General features: G+C 43.5%; 1 protein-coding gene across 1 annotated transcript in view; it reads right to left on the bottom strand.

Annotated features, from left to right (window-relative positions):
* Positions 1–14,204, bottom strand: part of Hacd2 (3-hydroxyacyl-CoA dehydratase 2) — a 95,171-nt gene that overhangs the window by 60,812 nt on the left and 20,155 nt on the right. Inside the window, exon 3 of the mRNA XM_085685499.2 lies at positions 13,167–13,185. Coding sequence (XP_085541625.1) covers positions 13,167–13,185 — 19 coding nt within the window. The remainder of the gene's footprint in view (positions 1–13,166; positions 13,186–14,204) is intronic.

Below are 14,204 nucleotides of genomic sequence, written 5' to 3' on the forward strand. Positions count from 1 at the left end.
CTCTAACTCCATCTCCAGGGGTCCAATGTTCTTTTCTGGCCTCCATGGATACCTGCATTCATGTGTGTGTGCATGTGTGCATGCACACACACATGCACACACACACGCACGCACACACACAGTTGCATTTTCAACAAATTCAAGGGAAGAGAGAGTGGAGTATTTGATCTAGAAAAGGCTAGCAAGAATGCCTATTACAAGTCTGAACTCAGGGGAAACTGCCTGCAAGCCCTTTTTGAAAAGCTTTCCAGAAAAGACAATCAGGAAGACCCCCTGGATTATCCTTGTTCGTGTGCAGTTCTAACAGTCTTACTGCAGAGTCAAACTCACTGGCTGACTTATTTGAGACAGTCTCACTCTTAACCCAGGCAATTTCCTGGGGTTATGTTTTCAGGAAGCAACCTTGGGAAATGAGGGAGCACTCCCCCAAAGAGCTTCCATCTACTAAATGCAGATTTCCTAAGTTCCCCATTCTTCCATAATACAAACTGCCGTCATGTAAACATTCATATATACTTACACGGGACATGAGAGGCATAAAGAACCATTGCAAATAAATGTAGAGCTTTGATTACTGCTTTTGTCATAAAAAATAAAGTAATAAAGTCCTTTGTGCCTGACTTGAGAGCCTTGTCTTTTGCCAGCACTCAGAAAACAGTAATAAGCAATTCTACCAGTTGGGAGGTAGGGTAAGAGCTCCAGTTTGTCAAAAGTCCCAATGGTACCAAGGAAGCTCCAACCCTCTAGAAGCTGATGAACAGGTTGAAGCGAAGGATGGTCAGTGAGCATTTAATATGTGTAGACTAAAGACTAACATCTAGAGAAGAAAAAGATACAAATGCGTGCATAGTCTCAAAAGGAAATATGAGAATAAAATATGAGAGGAAATATGGAAATAAAATTCTTCTTCACAGGAGAAGGTGAAGGGAAGCAGGAAGGCAACAGGTGGAGTCAGAAGGCAGCTTTTAAAGTTGACAAGCTAGCTGGGCAGTGGTGGTGCATACCTTAATTCCAGTACTTGGGAGGCAGAGGCAGGTGGATCTCTGAGAGGTTTGAGGTCAGCCTGATCTACAGAGCGGGTGCCAGGACAGCCAGGCTATATAGAGAAATCCTGTCTCAAAAAAAATAAAATAAAATAAAGTTGATAAGCTAGACAAAGAAAGATAAACTAAAAAAAAATTGAGGACTGAGGACATTAAAAAAAAAAGGGCACAAATCCAAAGATCATCACTAGGAAAAGGAAAGAATTCTAAATTCCTAAATGAGTAAGAAAACACGTCAGGTCAGTAAACATAACAGAGTAGATGTAGAAACTGTAACATAAACCGACAGAGACCTCCAAAAGAATACAGGCTGCTGCCACTGCTCTTAGCTGCTCACCATAGGCCCCTATTGTTGAAGACACAACATTTGGGCTGCAGGACCTAAGAGAAACCAAACTGGAACTGACCTGAAAACTTCCCCACTTCTGACTAGCTTTCCTACTTTAGAAAGGATCTACACAGGAGCAGAAAAGTCACCAGTGGTTAACACCTAGTTAACCCTGAATGCTACAATATCATCATGCAGGCATGATGTGTCCACTGGTGCCACAGGGCATGAAGGTTATCAGAGTAACCAACTACTTTCTGGGTTTTGAGGCCTATTCCACAGGAGAGAATTCATGCCTAGTGTAAACCTGATGAAAAGCTCACAGGCTGTAGGAAGGGACCTACTACTGCTGCTTTTGTTATCAAACTGCCTTCCAAATACTTATGTTTACACCCATAGATTAGTGCTGCTCTCAACTGGGTCAGAGAGTTGCTTCTGCAAGGGGCAGCAGTTGACACACACATAACTGGTCAAAGTGCTGAGAAAACTGAACATCTGTATCAACTTCTGATAAGGCCCAGGTAATGGGTGGAAAGATGGGAAGAAGTAGTGTGAGATGCTGTCTCTGGACATGGCACGGCTGTTGCACTCATGAACTTACTGCAGTAGTACCTGCATGAGACTGGAATGAGATCAACCCAATTAACATTCCAGTCTGTAATACATCAGGTTACAAAATCCAGTAGATGACATGAGGAGGGAGGGATACACAAGGGGGCGGGTGTCCTGGTGGAGCTGGGAGTGGATGTGATAAAGATACATGGTATACATGTATGAAATTGCCAAAGAATAAATAAAAGATATTTTAAAAATCGACAGAGCAATAGTCATATCAGCAACTACACATAAGTTCAACTTATTTATCAAGAGGTTTTTAATTGACTTACAAAAGAAGACCTGACCTTGTATCATTACAAAAATGATTCAAAGGGGCACAAATAAAAGAATGAACAAAGGATATTGGGCAAATGGAAACAAAATAAAGTGTGGGTAAAGATCCAAATATCAAAGTAGAATGAGAGGGGGAAAACAGCAGTTAATTTTACCACCTGTGGTGTACATGCCTCCAATCTAAGGTACTTGGGATGCTGGCCCAGGAGGATCACACGTAGAAGGCCAGAACAATTTAGCAAGATGCTGCTAAAAATGATAGTACAAAGGACTCTGGGGATATAGTTCAATGTAGAGCACTTGCTTATCATGTGCAAAGCATTGGGTTCAATTCCCCTTCCCAACCCCGTGTGTGTGTGTGTGTGCGTGTGTATGAGAGAGAGAGAGAGACAGAGACAGAGACAGACTGTATTTAGATACATTTTATTATGCATGTGTTTATCATGTATGTCCTACTTTGGCATCTACTGTTGTGACAAAAATCCCATGACAAAAAGAAACTTGGAAGAAAAGAGTTTATTACGCTTACGTCTCCAGATTGCAGTGAATCACAGAGGAAATCAGGATAGAAATTCAAAGAGGGTAGGAACCTGGAAAAAGGAACTGAAGATGAGACCTCAGAGGACTGTTACTTACTGGCTTGCTCAGTCTGTGTTCTTATACTACCCAGGACCAGCTGGCCCGGGCTGGCACCACCTACAGTGGGCTGGGCCTTTCCACATCAATCATTAACCATGAGTCCAAACTGATGAAGTCATTTTCTCAAATGAGGGAATGTTCCACTTCCCAGATAATTCTATCTTGTGCCAAGTTGACAAAAGTAACCAGGACAGAGACTGTATGTACATGAGTGCACTGTTACCCACAGAAGCAAGAGGCAATGGACCCCTTGAGCCAGAGTTACAGATGTTTGAAAGTCTCCAAGCAAGGGTCCTAAGAGCCGAAATCTAGTCCTCAAATGAACAGCAAGCACTACTAACCCCTGAGCCATCTCTCTGGCCCCAGAACACACTCTTTAAATGCTAAAAGCCATACTTTTCAACAAAAGTATAGCGGTGAGAAATACCTATGCAACAACTATTACGAACACTTTTTGTTTTTGAGACACGAAGTACTGGTTGGCCTCAAACTCATGGTAATCTTCCTATCTTGGCCACTGAGGGCTGAGACTATAGGCAAGAGAAATCATACATGACCTACAACAAACATTTTTAGTAAAACAAAAGCCACAGAAGATCATAGGGAAGTAAGACATATATTGATAATTCTAGGAAAGTTAAACAGGCCAAACGAACAACAAATATAAGCAATGAAACAGAATAGCTTTTTAAAAAAGAAAATATATACTGAATTATATAGCTAGATAATATAAACGAAAAAGTATATGTTATTCAAAATCATTTGTGCAATAAAAACTGAGTTGAGAAAAGGTTTACCATATTGAGTGAAGAATATAATGAAGTAGGCAGGAGAGAGAGCACAGCAATTAAAGGTGAGGCTCACAACCGAAGTGTCAAGAATATAATATAATAAACATCATAATCCAGGTCAGACCAGTGCAGCAATATAGCAAGACCATCTCTGTTAGCAAAGAGAAAGATGCAGAGGTTGCACACACTCAAACAACGTGCTCCATTTACTTCATTATTTACCCAGTACCCTGCCACAGAACTACACAACAAATAACTTACGCAGTTTAATAACAACTTCTTTTTGGATGAGGGGGGTGCGTGCCAAAGCACATGTGTAGAAGTCAGAGGACAACTTGTGGGAGTCTATGAGTTCCAGGGACTGAACCCAGGTCAGGCTTGGTGGCAAGGGCCTTTACTCACTAAACCATCTTGCTGACCCTGAATAATTCTGAAAGACGATTCACACCTCCTCTATGATCAACAGATATTACATGTCTCATTTTGGTCACTACACAGTGTTTCTCTACCTTCACTGGTCTGATCCAGCTTTTGAAGCTAAGAATATAAACGGAACGTTTTCTTGCCTTCCGACTGCCACAACTCTCTCACAGGGAATTTTGGAAGTGGAGCATTTGCCTTCATAGACAAACCAAGCTCATGCTCAACTTAAAAGAGAGTTAAGAAATACTGTATAATGACCTCCCAGATAACACATAAAGTTCCAGTTTTTCATTATCTCCAGCATTAATGACTAAATCAAGAGGCAGCAACAGAAAAGCATCCCCTTTCTCTGGTTAACTTACTCATGCCTCTCCAGCTGGACTGGGACTGAACAAGCATGGGATCAAACTGAACCCTCTGAATGTGGCTGACAATTGAGGCAGACTGAGAAGCCAATGATAATGGCCCTGGGATTTGTCTCTACTGCATGTACTGGCTTTTTGGGATCCTAGTCTATTTGGATGCATACCTTTCTAAGCCTGGATGGAGGGGGGAGGGCCTTGGACTTCCCACAGGGCAGTGTACCCTGTCCTCTCTTAGGACTGGAGGGAGAAGGGGAGGGAGTGAAGGGAAGTGAGAGGGAAGCGGGAGGAAGTGAAAATTTTGAATGGTATTATTTGTAAAGTAATAAAAAATTATTAGGAAAAAAAACGTACTCACGCCTCTGCTTCAGTTAGTGGTTCACTACGAAAAATTTTTAAGAAGTATTTTCTTACTAACACAAGGGTGCCACCTAGTGACGACTGTGGCAATATGGTATAGAAAACTGCTTCAGTTCACCGTGCTTGTCATGCAGGCCTAAGAATCTAAATTAGATCCCCGCGTGAAGGCTGGGTTTGGTGCCGGATGCCTATAAGCTCAGAGCTGAGGTGGAGGAGGACAGGCAGATCCTTGGAGCATGTTAAACTGCCAGTTTGGCTGAGTTGGTGAGCTCCAGATTTAGTTAGAGACCCTGCCTCAAAAATTAAGAGGAACATACCTGATGCCAACCTCTGACCTCTATATGCATATATGTGCACCTGCCTATGTATGCAAGCACACATACTGTCTTAGTCACTTTTCTGTTGTCACACAATATCAACAAAAGCAATTTAAGGAAGGGTTTACTGTGTCTCAGTTCAAAGTACAGCCCATCATGGTGGTGAAGTTAAGGAAAAAGGAGCAACTGGTTACACTGCGTCTGCAGTTAAGATGAAGAAAACAATGAATGATGTACACATTTAACTTTCCCTTTTTATACAGTCAGGATTCCAGTCAGGAATGGTGGTACAACCTACAGTGGGTGGCTTCCTACTTCAATGAACTTAACATAGTCTCCTATAAGCATTTCCAGATGCCCACCTCTCAGGTGATTCCAGATCATGTCAAGTTGATTACTGAGACTTATCACATGCACACAGGAAAAAAAAATTGCATTTATTTTATCCCAGTTCTGCTTTTTGAAATAACTTTTAAAATGCACCAAAAAATGGTAGCAATACCACCATGTTTGAGCTTCCTAACACACACGTGGACTCACCAAAACATGTAATAAACACTGCTTACACTGCTGCTCAGATCACTAATTTCATTTAGGATATGGCATCTTTTAGTTTCATGGAATTCAGAAAACCTGGTATTGTGGTGTCAACATCCCAGCTTCTCAGATCTCAGCCTAGAGGATCAATGCTTGACTAGGCACCTAGATAGAATACAGTTCACTCACACCAGCTTCTTGTAGACTAGAAGGAGCTAATGGTATATGAGGATGGCATTTTCAACACCTTTAGAGATGTTTCCGATCACGAGGCCCTGGCTTCTCCTTCAAGGGCAGCAGAGCGCAGCTTCTGGGCTCTTTTCACATGTTCCCTTCTAAACCGGAAGTGGCCACACAAACCCAGGTACTGTTTTGCACAGGTTTTGGGTTCCAACTACCAAGTGCTTGTGAGGTACCAGGTAGTCTACCAGTCCAAGTGTCTTGGGGTCCTAAGGAGCACACTCTACTTCTCTCCCCTTTCCCTAGTCTCAGTATGTTTGTTCCACGCAGGGAACAAGTAACAGAGCCGGGTGTTCCTGGCAAAGAAGCTGTATGTGCAAAACTAGAGGTGTGAAGAGGGAGCTTGTTCAGAGAACAAGAGTGAAAAACTTGTGCATCGGGAGCAGAACATGCAGGGGCAACTCTCTCTTTCCTTCCTTCCTTCCTTCCTTCCTTCCTTCCTTCCTTCCTTCCTTCCTTCCTTCCTTTCCTCCCTCCCTCCCTCCCTCCCTCCCTCCCTCCCTCCCTCCCTTCCTTTTGTGGATCATGGAAGGAAAATACATCAGGAAGCAACAGAATGAACTGTAAGCAAGACAGGGAGGCTAAGCCAATGCAGTCTAAAGGAAGTAATTGAGTTGGCAAAGGTTTCAGTTTGGTCAGTACCATCCCGACATGAACGTATGCAGTGTGGAAGCTAAGAAACCACTGTATTTGAGGTAAAAGGCAAAGGTAACACCAGAACGGATGAAAGATAGCTGTCCAAAGCCGAGCCTTAGAAACCTGAAGATGGAGCACAAGCTGGCCGACTGAGCATGATTCTCCATTCTTCTGACCTACTCCACCTGTACCACTGTAGTCCAGACAAAGGCCGCACCTGAGACTGAGTGAGAAATGGTCTGTATTCTTATCTGTAAGGAGGATAAAAATGTGGGGTTGGAACAGGGGTCAGGACTTGAAGAAAGGTGTGTGTGGCTGTGCTGGCTCCCAGAGACTAAGCATGAGTTAGGCTTTATAACTCTTGTTTTTTGGTGATATGAAGTTTTTATTTTAGATAACTATCCCCCTTTTCTTCCTTCCTTACTATTTTGGTAAAGTTCAGTTTTAAAATGTCGCCCACATTAAGTACAACCAAATAAAGCAGTTTTGGGTTCAAAGAAAGCAGTTCTGTTTGTGTGCCCAGCTACCCTGAGGGCTGGGTACAAGCTGGAAGCAAATGTTAGGGGTATTAGCTACTTCTCTTATTGTTATGAGCACATAAACTAGCAAGAAGTAACGCAGGCTTTAGTTTGGCTCAGTGTTTGAGCATATATGGTCTATCACTGTACAGCATGGCATGGGTGGCCCTAGCGCAGCAACATGTGGTAGCTCCTGGGATTTTATTGCTCTTGGTTTTTTTTTAAGATTTATTTATCTTTTATGTACATGTGTTTTGCCTGCATGTATGTCTGCGTGCCACATGTGTACAATATTTGCAGAGGCCAGAAGAGGGCATCATATCTACTGGAGCTGGAGTTATAGGTTATGAGATACTAGTGAGTGCTGGAAAAGGATCCCAGGTCCCCTGCAAGGGCGCCCAGTGCTGTGCCATCTCTCCAGCCCAGGCAGCAGTGAGATTGGGCCAGTTCAGGCTAGAAGTAAGTGCCTCTGAACTGCTCACAGAAAGATCACAACTAAAGAAAAATAAGAAAATAATTAAATAAATCTAATTACATTTAGATTTCATTTGCACATGTGATCGTATATGTTGGGTGGTTTGAATAAAAATGTCTCCTATACTTGGTCCCAACTCACCAGCCATACTGTTTAGGGAAGCACAGAACCTTTAGGAGATACTGCCTTGTTGCTGGATGAAGTGAATCACAGTGGGTGGCTTTCAGGGTTAGTAACCCCGCCCACTTCCTATTCTCTCTATGCTTCCTGGATGTGGATGAAATGTGATCAGCCAACTTCCTGAGCCTGCTGCAATGTCTTCCTGACCACCACAGACTCTCCCTCTGGAATCTTAAGCCAAAATAAACTCTTGCTTCTATAAGTTGCTTTTGGTTATGGAGTTTCCTCACAGCAAGAGTAACTAAGAGAGAGAAAAGGGGGAAGGCAATGTGTGAATGCAGGCATGTGCATATCACGGCACATGTGGGCAGTCAGAGGGCACCTGACAGGAATTGGTTCTCCCCTTCTTCCTGGGTCTCAGGGATCAAACTTAAGACTTCTGGCTTGCCTGGAAAGTATTTTTATCTTACTGAGGCATCTTACTAGCCCTTAAGAGATTATTTTTTGTTGGTGTACATGTATGTGTGCGTGTGTGAGCTTTATGATGTATGCAATAGGATTTGCCTGTCTCTGCCTCTCAATACTGGAGTTACAGGCATGTACAGTCATGCCCAGCTTTTTACATAGGTACAGGGGATTTGAACTCAGATCCTCATACTTTTACAGTGAATGTTTCCACCAACTGAGCCAACACCCTAACACTTAGATAAATCTAACTACTGACCATTATACTGGCTTCAGAATAACATATGACACTCTATGCTATTTGTTCTCATTTTCAGGCCGGCATGCTTCAGGCACTGTGCGCCGTGTTCTTCAATACTGTTGGTCTGACTTTCACAACCTTGTCCAGCAGGGTCCTGAGCTCCTTTTACTGAGAGAGAAATGATGGTGTATAAAGTCTGCCTTACTTATGGGAGCCACACAGTTCACAAGTACCCCCAGTCTGTTCAAGGTCCAGGTTTTTCAGTTTAGAAGCAAACAAAAATATTTTAAGCCTTCAAGTTTCTAAAAGATCAAGTGCTTGTAGTAAACTTCCAAAACGGCAAGAAAATCAATTGTTATTCCAAAAATAAACTGCAGTTTTATGAGTGCCTTTAGATAAATACTAAAAATAGCTCATTTTTATTGTTATTAATTATTTAAAGTAACTGAAACTATTTTGGAATATATTTTAGAAACCCACCAGGATCTGGTAGGCCCATGATCACTGTCCACGAGGCTACACTAGGTGTACAGGAAATCCCTACTGTTATGTGCTGGAACACGGGGACCGGTAAGAACAGCTTTTGATTTCCAAACAGTTAGTGAGGGCATGAAACACAGTGACAAAGCACACATTCTACAAAGAGGACACAGCACTGGGTCTCACAGCAAAGCCACCAACAGTGCGCCACATAGTCAGAGGGCAGCAGGGGAATGTAGAGAAGGAAAGAGACAAGTCAGTCAGCTGGCCATGTGCTCGGCTCACTCCAGGAGAGGGAAAAGCCCAGACACAGATTCAGATGCAGGAAGCCAGAGCTGCCCTAATGCGGACTGGAAGGCTGGGTGCAGACCATGAAGAAATGAAAACCAGTCACGGTTTTAAGCAGGAAGCAACACGTTCAGAGCCATCCCTTAACTAAGGCCTCAGGGACAGAGTGAAGCAGGAACGTGGGCAGCACAGGGGTGGGTTCAACACTTGGCTGTGTGAACTGTTACACAAGACTCTTTATTTAGGGTTTTACTGCTGTGAAGTGAAACTATGACCACAGCAGCTCTTAGAAAGAAAATATTTAATTGGGGCTGTCTTACAGTTCAGAGGTTTAGTTCATTATTGTCATGGCAGTAACATATCAGCACACAGGCAGACAAGGTGCTGGAGAGGTGGTTCTACATCCAGATCCTCAGGCAGCGGAAGAGAGAGCTACTGGACATAGCTTGAGCTTCTGAGACCTCAAGTCCACCTTCACCGACACAGTTTCCTCCAAGAAGGCCACATCTACACCAATAAAGCCACACCTCCTCCCTATGGGTCTATGGGGGCCATTTTCAAACCACCACAAAGATAAAACCTTTTTATTTCCCCCTTTTTAATACACACACACACACACACACACACACACACACACACACACACACCAATATACTCCATGGTTGGAGACATACATTAGCGAAGATTAACATCTGTGTTAGCTCACATACTTATCTATGGTGAGAACAGATGAGATCTACACTGGTCTTGCCAATTGTAAATGGAGAATGGAGTAAGACAAAACAAACTCAAGTAATAAATGGCAGCTGCTGACACGAAGACTGTGTGTCACTACTTCAGGAACATCTACATGGGAGTGTGATGAGATCTACTGAAAACCCTCACAGGAGAAGTAGCTTTCAATTTTTCAGACTGTCAACAAGATAATCTGAAAAATATTTAGGGGATAAAATTGAAAACTTAAGTGACAGCCCAGGCCTAGAGTGTGAGAGAGAAGGTGTTAGTGATGAGCTCCAGGTCTAGGCTGGGTGACGGAAGGCTGTGGCTGGTGGCTCCTCTGACAGAGAATATGGAGGCAGAATGAATCTGGCAATGTGGGGTCTTGCTGAGGAGCGGACCCTCGTGTGCATGCAGGAGTAGAGACCTAAAAGATCAGTGGGCAGGTCTGGGGTGTGGGTACAAGGTGTGGCTGGGTATTAAGACAAGAGGGGTTATGAGCACCTCACACCATGAGAAGGGAAGACACCGCCTGGAGAGGGCATGTTCAGTCAGCTCAGTGAGCCAGGACGGAACCTAAGAACATCGACAGGACAAGAGGCAGGGGTACCCAAGGAAGAAAAGAAGTACAAAGTGGACTGGAGCCCAGCTCAGTGAGTGAAGCACCAGCCATCAAATGCTAAGACTGGCGCTCACCTCACACCTGCAGGGATGTGTATCACTCACATTTCATCAATGAATCAAGTCACAACTAGTCAGAAGGCAGAGAACAGCTGACTCTGGGGTATCTATAACACGATAATACAACCCTTGCCCCTAAGGCCCAGGGAACATTAAGGAAGAAGGGGCAGAAAGACAGCAAGAGCCAGAGGATCAGAAAGTCTGCTGCAAGACTGTGTCTTCTAGATCTGACAGGGAAGCCAAGCCCATGGAATCTCAATATGGCTGTTTAACAACAAGAGCCGAGCAAGATAGGAAAAATCTTATGGGGTCCCATGCCCAGATGAAGAGCTACAGGCAATTAGAGACTGCTGAGAGGGAAAATTAGTCTTCTCCAGATGAGCCCCTTAAATTGTTATCCAATCCCAAGTGGTCAGCACTAAAAATATGTATGGATAAGCAGTACTAAACAGACTCAGCAGGTTGTATTAACATATTTACTTTCATATATGTGTATGATGTGTGTGTGTGTGTGTGTGTGTGTGTTTAAAGAATGAGAGGCCATGAATTTGAAAGGGAGCAGGGGGAAAGGGATCATGAAAGGAGGAGCAATGATATAATTATATTTTAATTTAAGAACTTTGGGTTTTGAGATTGGTTCTGTCTATGTAGACCTGGCTGTCTTTAGAAGTAACTCTGTAGACCAGGTTGGCCTCAAACTCACAGGGAGGGATCAGCCTGCCTCTGCCTCTAGGGTGCTGGGATTAAAGGCGCTGGCTAACTAACTTTAAGAATGACTGGAGTTCAGATTCCCAAGAACGCACGAAAAATTTCAACACAGAAGAGTACAACAGTTATGATGGCAAGTGTTGTCAACTGGACACGACCTAGAGAAGGGCCTCTTGACATGCCTAAAGGGGGTCAGAGGACTTCCATGTAACTGTGAGCCGAAATAAACTCTTTCTCCTTAGCTTGCATTTGTCAGTGTATTTTGTCACAGCATCAGCAAAGGAAAACTAAGATAATCTCAACTCTTATATGGGGAGATAGGAGGAGGAAAAGACATAAAAATCCCTGGAAGCCTGGGGCCAGTCAGTTGGCGCATGCAGTGGCAAACAACAACAGACCCTGTCTCGAGCAAGGTAGAAGACCAGGACTCAACGAGCTTGTCCTTTGACCTCCAGATGCATACTTGTGTGTATACATTTACACACGACATGGTATAAGCAGCAGTGAGAAGGGGAAAGAACCTGCCATACACTTAGGTGATGGGACAAGGGGGAACTACCCAGGAGGAAACTGCAGACTCAAAGGTTGGCTCAACATTATAGTTTTGGCTCTTTGTTTAGACAGGGTCTCATTAAGTGGCTGGCCTGGAACTCACAGAGATTCTCTTCCTATTGCCTCTCAAGTGCTGGAAATCATTATTTGTAAGATAAAGAACTCTGATCATTCTGTGATCTGTGAAAATAGAACACAGACAATGGCAAAGAACAATGACGAAGTCGGGAAGACCCATTGACAGAACAGGGTCCTTGAGAAAAAAGAAAGGTTTTGCAAGATTCACCCATGTATCAGGGGCCTCCTAGGAGCTCACAGTCTGCCAGGGGAGCAGTATCAACAAACAAGAGAGTGACACAGACACCAGTCCTCCGGGCACATTATGCCACAGAATGGAGGACCCAACTGGCATGGCTTCCCCGAACCATGTCTGTAGCTGCTCCCATTCTCCATCCCTGCTATCTCAGGCAGGAGCTGGGACCCAGCCCCACCAGGAGTTTGATGAGGCTTTTTTGTTTATTTTGTATGAATGAACAAATGAACCTACTGGTATTTACTCCCAGGGATAGAAATTTTAAAGAGGTGTAACAACATATTTTAAAATAATCAAAGTAATTTGGGACATTAAAATATTCAAACATTAATAAAAATAATACTATACATACAACAGTACACACGTCCACTTCAGCTGTGAGGTAAACTGACCGGGCGATACTGGCTTGCAGCCACAGTTCTCAAGTTTTCAGACTTTTGGTTTTCGATAAATATCATCTGCATACTGTCCCTTTGTCAGACAAACCTAGAGTGCTATGGGTATGCTTTATAGGGTCTATCCACTTTCCGAGGTTGACCTTTGTTTAATTACAGGTGTCTATCTATCCCATACTGGAAGCTATGCCTCCAAGTTTCAGGGCAAAATGTGATGGCTCTCCCAACAAAAAGGAACCCACTGGCCAACCATGCACACGACCTACTTTCATTAGAACGCCTGTACATAAGTGTTAAAACCGTTATGCTTTTCAATACACAGAGCATTCATGTATGGGTCGTGGGAATTCTCCAACAAAGCACAGCACCTGAACCCGAGTCATGCTTAGAAACGTGGGGGAGCGTCCCTATTTACCTCCTAAACCGACAGGAAAGGAGCTACAACAGATAATGGTGTGTGGTGACAACATCTAAACAATACTTTCTACGTCAGAAAGCAAAACTACTTAAATGAGCAATTGTATACATAGTAATTAAATAATCTGAGTTTTAAGGACCAAACCAAGCCCATCATCTATGAATCTAAAAAAGGCACAATTTAATGCATTCAGAATGTATGGGTGTGGGGAGGTGGGGTTCTACTTACCTATAGCACAATGTAAAATCTAGAGAGAAAACAAAAAGGGGGAAGAAAATTAGTGAGGACCAATATTACAGTTTCATTGCACATAAATTGCTCTTTCAGTTAAGAACAGAACAGCAGTGGCCAGCAATACTTAACCCGAAAAAGCGAACATTCTACTTTTAAGCCTTGCTACAGGCTATTTATAACTTGTTACTAGTTTTGTTTGTTCATTTTAGTTTGAGTATCTCTGAGAGATAGTACAGACTTAATGGTCACACAGTGGCTTGTTGGATGTCAATGACCTCTTTTATAACTCGTCAGCTCACAAGCACAGCCACAGCACAGCCTCTCCTGTGTCCTATAACGTGCAGAACAGACCTGTCACAGACCACACAACGAGGCACCAGTAGCGCCTTTGTTGGTTGTTCTTCATTCTTCAAAGCTCCATCCCTGCTCCTGTCTTGCCTCACTCAATGATCCTGCTGCAGAGTTCTTCCCTAGTCTAACTTCTCGACTTGTCTCCCAGCTCCAGCTCCACTTTCCAAACCACCTTGGACATCTGCATGCACTGCATCAGCATCTCAAAATGGCTACCTCAATGAGGCACATAGCTTCCTTCCTCTCTCCATTACCCGAGACCACTGGACTCCCAGGCTGTTGGACTAACGACTCTTCACCTCCAAGTCTCAACTGGCTTCCTATTCCTGCTTGTTTTCACTTCTAGCACCTGGAGTGAGAATGCCATTTCCACCCTATCTCAATGGCCTCCCAATTGGCCAACTGTGTCCCTCTACATCCCTGTTGCTTTAGCACTGGTGATGACTGTCTTGATGCCACCTATAGGACTGAGTTCATGAACAGAGTTCTTCTGGGCGATAAGAATAAAGTATGTTGCAGTTCCTGGTATCACTTTTACAAAACATCTCTAGCAGTTATTTATTTGATCCTGCTAGTCACCCTGACAGGTAGACAGGGCAGTTAGGGCAGTGGGTGGGAACACCAGGACACAGAATGCTGCAGAGCTTGCTACAGCGGTCAGCAATAGCCTGGGCAACAATC

This window comes from Myodes glareolus, chromosome 2 (genome assembly GCF_982192425.1).
Source record: "Myodes glareolus chromosome 2, mMyoGla1.1, whole genome shotgun sequence".
In the NCBI taxonomy this organism is placed as follows: Eukaryota; Metazoa; Chordata; class Mammalia; order Rodentia; family Cricetidae; genus Myodes; species Myodes glareolus.